General features: G+C 32.9%; 1 protein-coding gene across 2 annotated transcripts; it reads right to left on the bottom strand.

The window, feature by feature from the left end:
• Positions 1-9740: 9740 nt before the first annotated feature.
• On the bottom strand, positions 9741-15913 carry LOC139871979 (uncharacterized). 2 transcript variants are annotated; one of them, XM_071859749.1, is made up of 4 exons: positions 15453-15913; positions 13640-13881; positions 12554-13328; positions 9741-11456 (listed from the first exon to the last, which is right to left on the bottom strand). In XM_071859749.1, exons 2-4 carry the CDS (start codon positions 13877-13879, stop codon positions 9865-9867), a joined length of 2607 nt encoding a protein of 868 aa, XP_071715850.1. In that variant the 5' UTR covers positions 13880-13881; positions 15453-15913; the 3' UTR covers positions 9741-9864. The 2 variants fall into 2 exon arrangements, with proteins under 2 accessions (XP_071715850.1, XP_071715851.1); XM_071859750.1 differs by having other exon boundaries at positions 12554-13232.
• Positions 15914-16799: the final 886 nt, after the last annotated feature.

Genomic DNA, 16799 nt, shown 5'->3' with positions numbered 1-16799 from the left:
TAAGAATCCACGCTAACTATTCCTAGCTAACTGTTAATTCCTTATTGTACATTTAATTATCGCAATTTATTTTATCGCAATTTATATTCTCGCAATTTTATTTATTGTCATTTAATTTCTGTTATTTATTTTACGCTCTTTAAATATCGGGACACGTATACAAGGTTTTGACATATCATATCGACGCATCTATATATATTATTTGGAATAACCATAGACACTCTATATGCAGTAATGACCAAGTTAGCTATACAGGGTTGAGGTTGATTCTACAATAATATATATACTTTGAGTTGTGATCGAGTCTGAGACATGTACACGGGTCACGATACGTATTAATTAATTCGAATATTATATATTAAACTATATATGAATTACTGGACTGTTAACTATGGACTATCGACTGTGGACTAATAACATTGGACAATTAAAATGAATTAAAATATTGATTATAACATATGAAACTAAACATTTCTTCAAGTTTGCCACTGATTTTATCTTAAACCTCATTTGTATCTTGACGATTACAATCCGCGTTCAAACCTTTCATGATTCTTAAAAAACACCTCAATCGAGAGAATGAACCAACCGCACTTCATCTACGGAAGGAAAGATTTATGCATATAGTATTGCACCTGAAAAAAACTCTCGGAAATTGAGTAAACGTTTAACACGTATCTGTGCTAATTCCTTTAGTGTTATTATTACCCAAAATAACTTAGTGATTCCTTTCAAAGTAGAAAATTTTGTCACGGCTCCAGCAAGTCAATTTCGACTTTTCATTCAAAACAACCTTATTATAACTTTGATATATATGCGTGCTCATTTATTGTTACCGGAGAACCTTTTATATTCTACCATATTACCATCGGCATTTAATCATCTAAAAACACAATTCTCTTGAAACCTCCTCGGATTGATAACCGATAATTCAGATATGGTAGCATTAAATGCAGAGGAAACAGCAAAATTGTAGATGGTCTAAACGACCAAAAGTTTGATAATAAAGAATGGAATGTTGGAAACGCTCGATAGAAAATTGGTACTGAAAAACGGATTGAGCTAACCCTGAAGGAGACCGAGGACAAATACAAGAAGCAAACACTATATTCAAAGAATCCATATAATTCTATATCCGATGAAATCTTTAGAGAATATCTTGCTTCGTACTCATGTTAAATCTTGTGGAAAATCTTTCTTCATCAACCTTCGATCTTAGAGATCCTGAAAATATCATCAGAAATATCTTCGATATTTCTGAGGATATTTTCATAACTCTTCTTGTCCGAAATTATTTATCTCTTCGTGTTATCCGTGTTACATCATAAATGAAACTATTTTAGTTTCTAAAGTTCTTTGAAATTCGAGTTTAAATTATGAATGATTTCTGGAGAAGTGTTGGGAATTGAAACATGAGTTAGTATAATATAATGACGTCAGGCCAACGTGGTTATATTACATTAGGTTATGCTGAGTTTCTAATGAAACATGATGATGATTCACAGATTTCACCCTCATCATGTGCCATGTTACATAACTCTTTCATTCTAATTAACCTCTGAACATATCAAGAAAAATACATCCTTGATAGTTCCATCCTCAGTGATTCTGGTAATTTACCAAACCAAATCGTGCTATTACGATCCTTCCTACTTAGAACATTATGATCATTCGAAACTCTATATCTACGAATTCTGGACCATTATTCGCTTGACTTAAAACCGTGAAGAGAAAAATAGAGCATGGAGCTCCGAAAAATAAAAGGAAATATAAAGACGAGCACAAACACATAAATTACAAACCGTGTATACCAATGTGTATAGCCATATAAAGACACGGGATAATTAAAAACACTATAACCCCAATGTAATAGTAGAAGTGAATAGATTCCTCCGGTATTGAATGGAAAATAAGAAAGACAGATACGATAGTCAGAATAAGTACAAGGATCAGAACTGGATTAAGCATTTTCAAACTCTTTGGAAATGGGAATTAAGAAGGAAATTATTGAAGTGGTGAAAACTAATGGAATGGAAAAGGTAAATTTATAGTGAAATATCAGACAAAGCAATTAAGACAGATCATCGCATTTAATTAAAGAGATCCTAATTTCCTTATTCATCGAAGAATCAAATCTTATAGATTTCGAAGATTTTCTTTTAAATCCCTTGAATTCCGGAATTCAACCATGACTAGTCAAAAGTATGAGGAAACTTGTCTTTCTCATTTCACTATTTAGTGATAGCTTCATTCGTACGCTTTGAATAATCGCATCGTTTTATCTATATTACCCAATAATGATAAAACTCTATTTATCAACTCATTTTCGTCATGAAAATATTTTTATTGTTAGCCATGACCACCTTACTCAAATTTCGGGACGAAATTTCTTTAACGGGTAGGTACTGTGACGATTAATCTTTAAATATTTTCGACACGATAAGCAAAATCTGTAATGTTGAATTCTCAAAAATTTTGAATCGTGTTCATGTATTCAAATACCCTTCGACTGTTCTCAACGATTCACGAACAACTATTTGTAAATAAATATGTGTGTATATATATAAATAATAATTGGAAGTATAATTTGAAATATTGAATGATGCTTTTAAGAAATATGATATTATAATAATTATTATTTGAAAACATATTTATATATATACATAAAAGTATATTAAAAATAAATATTAAATGATTGTAATACTCGTTTGATGTTCCGATTGATAAAAGAGAAGTTTAATTCGAACTTATATGATTTTAAAATAAACAGTGATTCGAAAATGAGTTTTATAAATTTAGGTTTATTAAAAATGTATTTAGGAACTATTTGTTGAATTTTAATACTTTTTATATTTTACTTGGGGTTGGGAGTGAACAATTAATTTAAATTTTATTTAGTAGTTAATGTCCAAATTTTGTACCATAATGACCCAAATAAATAAAGAAATTTAAAATAAAAATTTAGGATTTGTCTGAATAAGCTTATCCGTCACTAATTAACAACGGAGCACGAAAGTAACATTCAAATAAAAACGTCGGTAAGAAGGAAACAAAGATTGAGGATGTTGAGTTTATTATTAATTTTCTTATACACGTTTTTTTTTTTACTATTTTTCATTTAAAATGTATATTACAATGTGAATTTTGTATATATATGGTTATATTCAACCAAGACACAGTGTTTGTTTGTAACTTTACGGTATATAGATATGTAGATAATAGACACCTAGACAACACACCCACTAGCATCTATATTTTCATTTAAGTCAATCCCCACCAAAATGTGGTCTTCTCTTTCTGTTTTCTACTTATTTGATTAACAAACCCCACCCGATCAAAGTTACTACGGTGTTGTTGTGCAGCCATAAACCTAACCCCTTTAACCATCGATAGCCAACCATCCCACCATCCTCTCCAACATCCATCGTCACCTACACCTTGCATCGCCCTCCATGACCCCATAACCCTATCACCACTCGACACCCAAAACACATCTTTCTTTTCGTTCTTCTTGAACTCACCCTCATCAAACCGAAGGGTTTGATGTAACTCTTCTGTTTTCTTTTTTTCCGGTTCATTATCTTATAGTTCACTAGTAGATCGACTAAACCAAAACACTAACTCGTTCTTGTTTAATCAACACCATCGAGGATTTACCAATCGAAACCCACGAAGACCACCTTCCACCTCCTTCCACCACTTCTGCTACATAACTTGTTCCTATACTATTACAAGCGTTCACCACCACCTGTGCGAACTTCTTTTATTTTTTTAATCATAATCGAAACCTTCATAACCCATTAAATCTCAAAGGTTTCTGCTGCATGTATACTTCATGTTTCTTTCCTAATCAAACACCTTCACCCCAAACCGTCACCTGCAAGCGTCTACCTTCTATTTCTATTCACTATACGAGTAAAATACAAATATATACGATTAGAATGATATTGATGATGAAGAACAACCCACTGCTACAGTCAATATTACAACGAACCTCCATCACCTCTTGCAGCTACTACTTATTTTCTATTTCCACTTCCTGAACAATAACGATGAAAAGAAGATGATAATTACGCGTAAATCAATGATTGATGGTGAGCTATAAAGAAGGTGATATTATGAGCTATTAAATTATACCAAGTAGTATCAATTAGTTGCCAATAACCTGTCTATTATAACTATGTTAATGGAATATTACATCACGGTGATGTAGAAGATGATGATAATAAAACTGTTTATTTATTTTTTTCTCGAACGTACACCAAATCCAATCAAAAAACCTGCTATTATTCCATGTATCGTATATGGATAGATCAAGCCAAATTTGTTTCTTACTTTCTCATAAACTCGAACCCAGAACAAAACCGTTTGATCACTGTATGTTGCAGCTCCTTACTACTGCTACAGTGTTTATATTTTTCTGCCTTGGCCAGAACCCGAGTTCACCATCACCATCGATAAACACCTAGTAGGTTTTCTGGGTCGATTCCTGTTTTAACGAAAAAAAGACGATACCGTTTGACAACTACGATTACAGTAGCAACTATGGTAATGATTATGATGGTAACCGAGAAGATGATGATAAGTGGAGGATGCACGATGGTCTTATATCGATGATTGAAGATGATGAGATAAATCATGATGATGATGAGACTGATAATGATAAAGATGATCTCTGATGACTATGATATGATGATGATATTGTCGTTGCCTATTTGCTGCTATACGGCTATACCTTACCTGTTTGAAATTTCGATCACTTAAAACCCAAGCTTACTGGATCTATTTTTTTTATAGACTACAAAGTTTTTATTTTCATCTTGGGCCACGAATTTGCTTGATTGTTGGGCCGTATTAATTAAAACTTCCAGTTGGGCCGTATTGATTAAAACTTCCAGTTGGGCCGTGGACTTGATTGTTGGACTTGAAAAAGAAAAACGAGTCTATTATAATTAAATTATAAGCTAGTTCATGGAAAACGGAGTAGAGGGATGGTTAGAGGAATATTTGGGCGAGCTAGAGGTCGCGGGTTCAAGCCCGGGCGATGGCATTTTTTTTATCTCTTTTCTTTAAAGGTAGCCATTTATTACTTAATTATTATTGTTTCATTATTAATATTATTGTTATTATTATTATTATTATTATTATTACTATTATTATTATTATTATTATTATTATTATTATTATTATTATTATTATTATTATTATTATTATTATTATTATTATTATTATTATTATTATTAAGTATATCATTAATAAGTATTAGCATTAGGTATTATAAGTATTATTATGATTAATATCATTATTATTATTAAAATAAGTATTATTAAGTATTAATATCATTATTATTATCATTATTAGAAAAATTATTATTTTTATAGTTATTATTATTACTACTATTATTATTATCATTTTTACCAAAACTTATAATTATTAAAATTATCATTTTTCTATCATTAATAGTAAAAGTATCATTTTTATCATTACTATTATTATTATTATTATTATTATTATTATTATTATTATTATTATTATTATTATTATTATTATTATTATTATTATTATTATAGGATGAAACACCTTTTATCTACTATTATCAATAGTATTTTATCGAATAACTATTAGTTATATAAAATCATATTTACTACATATAACGTAACTATGTTAATATTTTTACAATAAATATTAATAAATGTAATTAATTAGGTTATTAATGAAAAACATAACCAAAATAAAAATTAATACACTAATAATACATAAATTGTTCGATTTCCATTATATGTGTTTATGTATATATAAATGATATAGGTTCGTGAATCCGAGGCCAACCCTGCATTGTACAGTATCGTCGTATGAATATTTTTACTACAAAATATTGTAGAGTGAGTTTCATTTGCCTTTTTACACTTTATATTTTTGGGCTGAGAATACATGCGAAATTTTTTATAAATGTTTTACGAAATAGACACAAGTAATCGAAACTACATTATATGGTTGAATGATCGAAGCCGAATATGCCCCTTTTGCTTGGTAACTTAAGAATTAGTAAACCGATCTACTAATTGACGCGAATCCTAAAGATAGATCTATTGGGCCTAACGAACCCCATCCAAAGTACCAGATGCTTTAGTACTTCGAGTTATTTTATCATGTCCGAAGGATTTTCCGGAATGACAGGGGATATTCTTATATGCATCTTGTTAATGTCGGTTACCAGGTGTTCAATCCATATGAATGATTTTTGTCTCTATGCATGGGAAGTATATTTATGAGAACTGGAAATGAAATTCTTGTGGTCTATTAAAATGATGAAAATGATCGATTATGATAAACTAATGAACTCACCAACCTTTTGGTTGACACTTTAAAGCATGTTTATTCTCAGGTATTAAAGAAATCTTCCGTTGTGCATTTGCTCATATTAGAGAAATTACTTTGAGTTATTCATGACATATTTCAAAAGACGTTGCATTCGAGTCATCGAGTTCATCAAGATTATTACTAAGTCAATTATAGTTGGATATATTATGAAATGGTATGCATGCCGTCAACTGTCGATGAAATGAAAGTTTGTCTTTTAAAAACGAATGCAAAGTTTGTAAAATGTATAATATAGAGGTCAAGTACCTCGCGATCTAACTAAATGTTATTGTATTCGTTCTTATGGATTAGGACGGGTCTTTACATAAACAATGTCAACACTACTGCCATTATCAACATGAACTTTCATAATTGTGATTCTAGTCTGCGCGATTTTGCACGATGTTACTATCGGCATTTCAGAGAAATCTTCGCTTTGCATTTTGGGAAAACTTATTGACGCGAACTGCCAATTTTGAAGCATTTTTGCTGATTTTCGCTTTCTTCCCCTCTTTTGAGCATTTGCTTGCATAGTGACAGCAATATCGCGAACAATTCCTTTATCATTCATCATTTCAACAAACAATCAATTTGCCACAAATTTCGGACGTATTCCCCTGTGAATCATCAAAACAATACACGATTAGAATTAAACAAGCCAATTTATTCTTCGATAGCACAAAACTAAAAATTCCGATTTTAATTTTGAACGTGTCCCACGGATGGCGCCAATTGATCAATTCTATATTAAAGAGCTACTTAATTAAGAATTGAGTGCAATGATATTAAAATTGAGAATGGGATGTTTGATGATTGTTTTGGACCCTGATGATCGTCTTTCACTTTATCAATCAAGTGATCAACCACCCCGACCCAGTCTTGATTGTTAATTAGCATGATTCACCTTAACACAATGTAAAAGTTCCTTGGGCAAAGTCACAAGTGAAAATTACAAAGGTCTGGGCAAATGGCAGAGAATCAACAACCTATAAATGAGAGGCCAAGCTCTCTATTTATAGTTTCCAGAATATTCGCGGTATGAGGATTGTCTAACCATCCGCGCTACCTTAACAAAAATAAACTGCAGTCTTTTATTAATGCGCCATAATCCGCAGACTTAACTTTCAGCGGATATGTCAAGCCTTTTGAATATACTTCGCGCAACTTCATTTTTTAGCCTTTAGCAAATAAAATATACATATACAATGCTATTTATATGATCAGTATCCAAGAATGTTAGACTTTCCACGTTGAGCATGACAAGTCACTATCAAGGCAATACATGCAAGGTAAATGAACATTTAATGCATATAGTACTTGTATAGGATGTTAGGTATCTTTTGCAGGTGCTAAATGAAGTAAAGAGTCCAAAGATTAATGTTCAAAGCTGATTCAAACGGCTATACAACGGATATGTGTTTTGGACTGGACCGCGTGCGGTCGACCGTGCTGCAGCAACGACTACTTTTTTTATCTCTCCATATAAATAGCAAGACTTGTAGAACTTTGAAGACTTGGACCTCTTGCATGCTACAACTCAAAATCATCAGAGAATCACGAGAACATAACACTTACACATATGTTTGTGATTAGCTTGAGAAGTTCTATAATCTAATAGATTATAAAAGGGGTTTTGTAAACTTACTTTCAAATTACTATGTTTGTGAGTTTACATAGTGTTGTATTTATTCTTAGAATTGTCTTAGGATTGTCATCACTAGAAAAGGTGAGTCTTTGTACTTTGTAATTAGAAGCATATGCTAGCTTAGCTATCATCTTTCTTAAAGGGAACTAGGGAGTTGATTAATCCCATTGGGGATTAATATTTGTCCAAGGTGAAGACAAGTTGACCTAAGTTGGAGGTAATCTTTCAAAGGGATAGAAGGATTAGGTTTGTTGTCTAAAGAAGAAGTACAAGGCTTGTAAATCGGATCTCCACCGGATTTGGAGAAAAGTGCTTTGTGAAGCAAAACTCCCGATTAGTGAATCGAGGAGTGAATTAAGGTGGATTAGTTAACATCTACCCGAACCATTATAAATCCTTGTGTTTATGTTCTTTACTATACATTCCGCATTACTACAAACATAAACACGTCACACATTGGTTTGAGTTGATTAAAGCGATCAAGGATTGTTCAAATCTTGTTGATCATCGAAAAAGTTTTAAAAATCGTATTAAGTAACTATTTACCCCCCATATAGTTACTTACACAAACTATAAAATCCTTTAGATATAACGCCACCATACAAAGTAACTTGGTACTAGTATCGCTAAAACGATCACGTAACCCTTGAATTTGCATATCCACAAGAACCACAATTGTGTTAAAACACTCAACCTCATAATAATGTTGAATGATGATCTTTTCCCTTTGTCTTCTAGAATTAATACAAACTTCATCTATTTTTCAATATTCGGATACCATATATCTCACGGAAAGAAGATATTTTGACTAAATGTTGTTCACACTCATTTGTTCTTAACTCTTTCAATTTCTCTTTGATTGATTCCACCAATGAGAAACCCCTTCGAAACATCAAATTTACATATTTCCTCAAATAAACACTTTAATATCATATATCTCCAATTTAATTTCAAAACTTTCAAATTTATTCATTTTCTCAATTTAATCATAATAAAAACATTTAATGGCCTATATTCAAAATTTAGTTTCCATAATATCGTCTGTATATGGTTATTATAATGTTTTCGTGTGCAATCGTCCTGTAAGCTTATTTTCGTTATCAATTTACTTGCAATTTAATATTTACATTTTACAACTGAAAACAGACAGTGATAGATAATACTCGCTTATTGGAGAGGCCGACGTATATGTATATTTTTTTTGAACGGCGGTTACAAGTTACTAACGGGAGGCCGAACGCGATGTTGAAACCCACTCACTCGATCATTTTTTTTGTCGAACTATCCCCTTAGAAGGAAATTCCACGACGAATCCATACAGGTATCGCGTGTGATAAAACCTCCTCTGGATTGAGGAGTCAAGTCACTATCACCACATCAACTCCTTGTTTTATAAAGTTATTTGAATTGAATAAATAATCTTCAATTTACCTCCTCATTTTGTTGAAAAAAACTAATTGCAAGGCATTCTAACATTGAAGTTAAAGTTTTTTGAACTTGTTGAAAGAAAAATGATCCATCAATCTCTCAATTTTGTAAGGGTTTCCTAAATTACAGCCTCCGGAAGGAGTACAGTTAGAAACTTCATCTTATATTTTGAAATGCTCCAAATATATACTGAACGGTGAATTTTATACCCGGTGGAAATGCTAGTAGCAGCAATATATTTGAAGGTCATGAGCGATTGAACCATATAAGACTAACAGACATGTACAATGGCAATTCCCAACAACAATTTCACTCTCAACAACCCATAAATCAGCTTCCCTAATATTGGCTTTTACCTCCCTCTGTATAATTCAGAGTTCATGTAAATTTAATGTAAAATAAAAAATACACAAAAATTAAATACACAAAAATTACGTTAACTGAACAGCCACAGAGCTACTACCCGCAGCACATCGTTGTCTTCTAGGTCGTCTAGTCGTCTTACCCCACCCCGTTAAACTTCTTTCCTCCAATCCCACCACCTCCGTCAACGGCGGCGGTGGTGGCGGAGGCAGCGGTGGAGTGGCGGCAGTAGGCGGCTCAATAGAGACCGCCACAGACTTCCGTCTTCCCCTTGTTCCGTTCCTCCTAGTCAATCCGACGTTCCATGTATGCCCTGTAGCTTTCATTAACCCACCGAATATTTGAATATCTTCGGTTACTTCGTGCCTCGAAAGTGAAACCAGCCCGGGAAGGATGTCCCTTTGGAAGTCCCTCCTGGGCCTACCACGTCTCGCTTGACCTCTTCTGGGCCGGGTCGGGCCAGTCGACGGGCCCACCTCTTCTGGTTCCAGGAAATCAGAACCCAAAGGCTTTGGCATGTAATCTTCTTCTTTAGTCAACTCTAATTGCATAGTCAACTGTTCATATTCATCCAACTCGGTAGTACTACGTAACCTCGCGTTTTCAGTCGCCTCGACTAATAATAAGAGACGGTTTTTACCAACATCATCAGAATGAACCGCCACATCAGATGTGGACCCCGCTTGATCCTGCTGACTGGACATCCCAGTCATGGCAACTATTGCTTCAGCTGCCACCTTGGCGATTAATTCGTCGTCAAAATCATCGGTTTTTATGACCTCATCGACGGCTTCTTCTTCCTCGGCGATTAAATTTATGTCGATATTTTTCTTCTTTGTGTTCTCGCTTGAACCTTTGACCGACTCGGGTAGTTGAATATCGTCCTCGTCAGTCAAACACGAATTTAAGTCAAAATGATTCTTGATTTTCTCAATTTCTGTGTCGGTTTTTTTCTCAACATTACAAGCTTCCACATAAGCCACATTGATATCAAATCCTTTGTGTTCCATTTCTGTTTTTATTTTTCCACTTTCAAGACAACGAAGGGACGCTGACGTGGATGCCAGTGACGAAGAATCGTTTTTCGCAACACAAGTACTCCCAAAAACCGAAATCTTTGTATTATTACCCAAAGTATCATTTTTACATATCGCTGGTTTGGCTTGAAGCCATGACGGTACTGTTTGATCGCATTTTTTTGCACTATAGCTGTCGGTATTCAAGTCAATGCCTTTGGTGCTATCAGTCAAATCGATAAAGTTTGAACCTTTGAAGAACTTTTTTGACCTATCATCAAAATTACTGCAATGTAGGTTATCATTACCACCAGAAGGCAGACGAACATATGGATCTTTTAACCCAGATGACGACCCACGGTAAATTCCATTTGGTGTAGAAAATCCATTAGTACGCAATTTATCTCCGAAAACCGGATGACTTTGTTGAGACGAAGGTTGTTTCTTAAATGAGGTCAACGTTTGGGTCAAACAACCATTCGATTTTCCCCAAGAATTTCCCACATCTGTGTACTGGTATGATGTAGGTGTACGCGAAGTCAGAAACGGTAACGAGGTATGGTTAAAACGGGAATGATCTTGAAGTCTTGGTTGAATTTCGGGATACGTTCCTGGCGTGAAGTTCGCATTGCTTCTGTTATTTGCTGTTAAGAGATAATTCTACCATTAAATTTTAATTTTAATTTCAGGATAAAAAGAAAACAAGAAATTCCACAACATTCCCCACTCTATATTGGCAAAACTAAATGGAGCCCTCCCATTGGTTGAGACCCATTTTGACAACTGTTCATAACCAAATAGTAACCCAAAATCGAAGTCCACTGTAGCATAGTAGAAATCCTAAATGGTAGTGTTTGGCAAAAAAAAAAAAAAAAAAAAAAGGAACGACATGTTTTTATGTTTTTAATTACAACTCAAACTGTTGATATGTGTGTAACCGTTAAACACTTTACTATGTAGATTATGTTTGTAATGAATCACCGGCAAAGTAATCGTTGGCAATTTTCAGCTGCGAAACGCGCACCCTTTATCTAGTTTAAAACAACATAAAGCAAATCTAAGAAGTATGTAGCAACTTTCTACATAAATGCCTATAGGTCCCAAATTCGAATCCTAGTAGTAAAAACATATACCATTTTGTGTCCACGGCGCGCTATCCCCAAAGCGGGTAGTCCACCTAGGATTAGTCGGTTTAGAAAGCGGATTGGATATCCAGGTTAATAAAAAAATTATAATTTGGTCTTATGTGGCTTACAAATATTTGAAGGTTAAATGGGTACGTAGGCTTTAAAATGTAAGTTGTTCATATTTGTAAATTTTGGAAAGTACTTTGCTAATATAAGGCTTAGGTAGTATATATTTTTTTTTTTTCCTAAAAGTTTGTGGTGTTGTCCAAATTCAAAAATTAAAGTAAACAACGGCATATGAACAACCTAAAGCTTCTTATCTAACAGCAAACAAATTTCAAATGAATTAAACAACCATTAGCTGAAAAGGCCAATTGGGATGAAAAATCGTACAAGGTGTGCTCCTAAATTGTTATAATAAAAAAATTTTACAATATTTTTTATTCAAAAAAAAGTTTAAGTCATGCTTAAAACATTAACTTTTACAACAATATCTAGCTCTTTTTTTTATTTATTTTTTTTTTTACGGCAACTTTTGACACTTTCTATACAACACATAGATAGATCATATAAAATAAAATATGAGCTTAAAAAGAAGACATTGTAGACCTTACCTTGTTCACGGACATTTGATAACCAATTTCTTCCATTGCTTTTTCCATTGATCGCTAAATGGTTAAAAGCGCCGCTAGGCCGTCCACTTTGAGAGAGATTATGAACCGACCCAAGAAACGGTGACCCACATGGTTTAACCGAGGGACCAATACCATCAACCAACCCATGAGCCATTGCTTCTTCAACGTTAACGGGTTCATTAAGATCAGCCAATCCATTAGAACCCCTAATACATTGACCCGGTGAAGTATCTTTATAACTCGATTCAGCTGAAGCCTGTTTATATTGAATTTCCACTTGTTCCTCATGATCAATGTTCTCATCAGGTGGCAGTTCAAGATCGAACAACTTTTTTCTAACTTTTGAAGGTCTACTGCAATCCATGATTTCAAAATCCTTTGAACTATAATTATTACTATTATCATTCCCTTTTGAACAACTTAAAGGTGAATTAGTATTTATCTCTACTCCAAAAATCGATGGTCTAACGGAACTGGAGTTGGTCAACGGAAAGCTCGGTATTTGCCATTTGTGGCCATCTTCGTAAGGCTTTTGTGACGGTAAGAGACTTGAAGATGATGACGTGTCAATAGAAATCCGATGCTTATGGTACCCATTTCTTTTAACTTCTTCCATCATGTCTCGTTGTCTTCTATAAAGACGATGAAGTTCAAAAACCTGATCGTTGTTTTTTTGCAATAGATTAGACTCTGATGTAGATATAAATTTGACTGCAAAGGTTGAAGCTTTATAGTTTCCTTCTACTCTATTTACCTTCATACATATACGGGTAAAAAGGAAAATTACACTTTACCAATTAATAATCACTTTAGTTACAACTGGTATGAAACTGATCAAGAAAACTTATTATTCAACGCCTAAATAGTCAAGCAATCAAAAGCAAGATCCATTTGTTTTTTCAAAGACTAAATCTGATAATCAGTTCAAATGCAAATCCAAACATGCCCTTAAAATTTAACCTCTGTTGCGTTTATTAAAAAAAGATAGATAAGTCTTACCAATTTTCAAACGAGTAAACATAACGATTTTTTACATTCATAGGTCAAAAGGTCAACTGTAATTACCTGTTCCTTGAAGGTGGCTTCATGTTCAAGCATTTTTTGTTTAAGTGCTTCCTTGTCACACCCTGGATATGCATCTGAAACGGTCCTCGGTATGAAACCGTTGTAATAATGACCGACATTAGGCGTCAACGGTTTATCTCCGTAAAAAACAGACCAGCTGCTACTATTGGAGTCCTCATTAACATCCCTCATGGAGTGACACCCTTCAAAAGAACTTTTGCAGTGTACTTCTGTTCCCATTCCTGTTGACCATTTAATTATTATATATTCAGATTTAGATAACGAAAAATGTCGAGATTATTGCCATTAAAAACTTCACAAAATCATAAAAATATGTCAAAGAAAGTTCAAAATTAATTAGAAGAACAAATAGGCTACCTAAACCGACTGCTAAAAGTTATCATGAGCTTGTAATTCAACAAAAGTAATGCACACACACCTGCACAAGGTTGCAAAACTCGCTACTCGGGCCCGAGTACTTGGTCGGGACGTTAAAGAAAAACATAAACATAAACATAAACCTTAACATAATTGTCTAGAAACACAACTATAAAAATTCTCGTTTTAGTGTATATTAAAACGTTGACCAATTTTTGACTTTGACCGACTTTGACCAACAAAATCCGATTAACCATTAACCGACCTTGACCGATTAATTAAACGGATTTTGAAAAATCAGATCGGTCTGTTCTTCAGAAAGAGTAATCGGGATTTAATCGGAGTAATCAGGATTTTTTATAACAATGTACCTAAACACTAGCCATTATCCAAAACAACTATATCAAATTGTTCCTAATCTTATAAGTCTCAAGGTAATCTGAATCCTTATAGTTAAACAAGTATGTAATCATCACCGGCTAATCAGAGGTGTGCAATTAATTCCCAGATAAAGAATTTCATTGCATTTCATTGATAAATTTACAAAAGAATGACTAAAAAGATCAAACAAATTATTTATAGAATCCTAATAAAGAACAATTAAGCTTACCAATTTGAGTGAAACAAGGCACATAACAACAAATAGCAATATCTAACAAGTTTGGTTAGATTATAATTATAATGCTTCTTATACGTTACATAATCAATTGTCCCAAAACCTTGCTAGTAATAGTTCTTTGATAACAAAAAACTGAGTCAACTCAACAAATCTTTTTATCATAGATAAAAAGGTTCTATTTCAACTTTCAACATAAACATGTATAAACATGTATTCAATTATGCTGAAGTAATAAAGTACATAATTCCCTCAAATTTTGCTTTCTGTTCATTCTAATTCATGAATATTAAATGCAACAGTCAATCACATTTTACAGAATTTATTATTTTAAAACACTAAAATAATATTATCAGGTTGAACAAAAATTACAATACCTAACAATTAGGGATCCATGGTTCCGGATATACAGATAAGCTACCAACAAAATAAACCTATAAACCTATATGCTAACTAAATACGGAGTAAATAAATATACATCAATCAATTAATTAAATCTATATCAAAATTCAATCACCTTATGACTGTATGCTCTAATTAGCATCTCAATAACCCTATCAAACTTGTAAAAAAAATTCCCCTTTTGCAACTTAAAATCAATACAGAATCTAAGCTTGGAATAATAAACTAAAGATAACAGATCCCCAATAACAATCATCAGTCATATCAAATGCTTAGTCTCAATTTACGATTATCCTAATCGAGAAACACAAACAATTAATTTAAAAAAAAAAATCTCAAAAGCAATAAATAATAAATAAAAATCAAACCCCAAAATTCAATAAATCTAAAAACTTGGATATAGTAAGTGAAATTTACCTTAGACCCACATCCTTATTTGCCTTGTACTTCAATAATTCAAGATTTAATAATTCATTGAACAATGTTTCTGACAGCTCAAGAATCTTGAAGCAAAAATAAACAGTTGGTAATAATAATAAATAAATAAGTTATAAATAAATAATTCCCAATATCTTATTGTCTATTAAAAAATAATAATTAATTAATAATAATTAATAATAAAATAATAATAATAATAATAATAATAATAATAATGTTAATTAAATCAGTGATGATTAAGATAGAAAGAATAACACAAAAACCACCATTGAAGGAGGTTAGATCATGAGTTGATTATAAGTAAAAGAAAAAAGGAATTTTGATCTGCTGGGCCACTGTCTCTGTGTCTGTGAATGAAAAAAAGGAAAAAAGAAATGAAGGTATTTTTAGAGAGAGAAAGTAATGGGTATTTTGAAGAAAGAGAAAGTAGTACAGAGGAGTATGTGGGTTTTTTGAAGAGAGAGAATTAAAGAGATCCCAGATAAGAAATCAATCTTCACACAAACAAAACAAACGACCTTCTAACAACAGTGACATGAAATTTGTCAACATCCGGTCTCCTTTACATTCTATGCTTTTTTCCTATTCTTTTTAAAAAAAAATAAAAAATTCCTAGTTTTTAAATAACAGCCGTTATGGCCGATTTTAAGAGTGATTTATGCCAAAATTATGATGATTAGATCCTCTCTAAATAATCTAATTACTTTATAGGTCAAGTTTTAAAAAAAAAAAAAAAAAATTGGGTAAAGGGTGTTCCGGTAAATATTATAAAAATTGCACAATTACAAAAATGTCAACGAGCAAATCGAACTCGAAAACAGGAAACGGCGAAAGGCTGCAAAAATGAGAAACCCATAACTACCAACACACAAACACAACAGGAAAACTTTAAATTTGCCATGCCGTCTTCAAGTTGCGAACGTGTATAGACTCCTTGAACTTCACCGACATTAGCTTTAATCTCACGGTTCCATGGATGACGTTGTAAACCTGGTCGGGATTCCGCGATTCCCCTTTAAAAAGCCTGGCATTTCGTTCTTGCCATATGAAATAAACGGAAGCCGCAAACACAATTTTCGCCACAATCACTCGAGCTACTTTTCTCTTTGCAACCGGAATAAGCATTTGAGTTATATCTTTCCATGCATTACTAATACCCGAAATATCAATGAAACTTTTAGCTTTTTCTCAAACTTATTTTGCAAATTTGCATTCAAAAAAGAGATGGTTGTGAGAGTCTTCTTGCAACTTACATAGAGCACAAATTACATAGAGGAGATGGTGTCAAGTTTTAAAATTTGCAAGAGGGATAATGGTTGTGATTTT

This window comes from Rutidosis leptorrhynchoides, chromosome 10, assembly GCF_046630445.1.
Source record: "Rutidosis leptorrhynchoides isolate AG116_Rl617_1_P2 chromosome 10, CSIRO_AGI_Rlap_v1, whole genome shotgun sequence".
NCBI lineage: Eukaryota > Viridiplantae > Streptophyta > Magnoliopsida > Asterales > Asteraceae > Rutidosis > Rutidosis leptorrhynchoides.
Note: the sequence above shows the minus strand (reverse complement) of the source record. Positions and strands in the feature narration are given on the sequence as shown.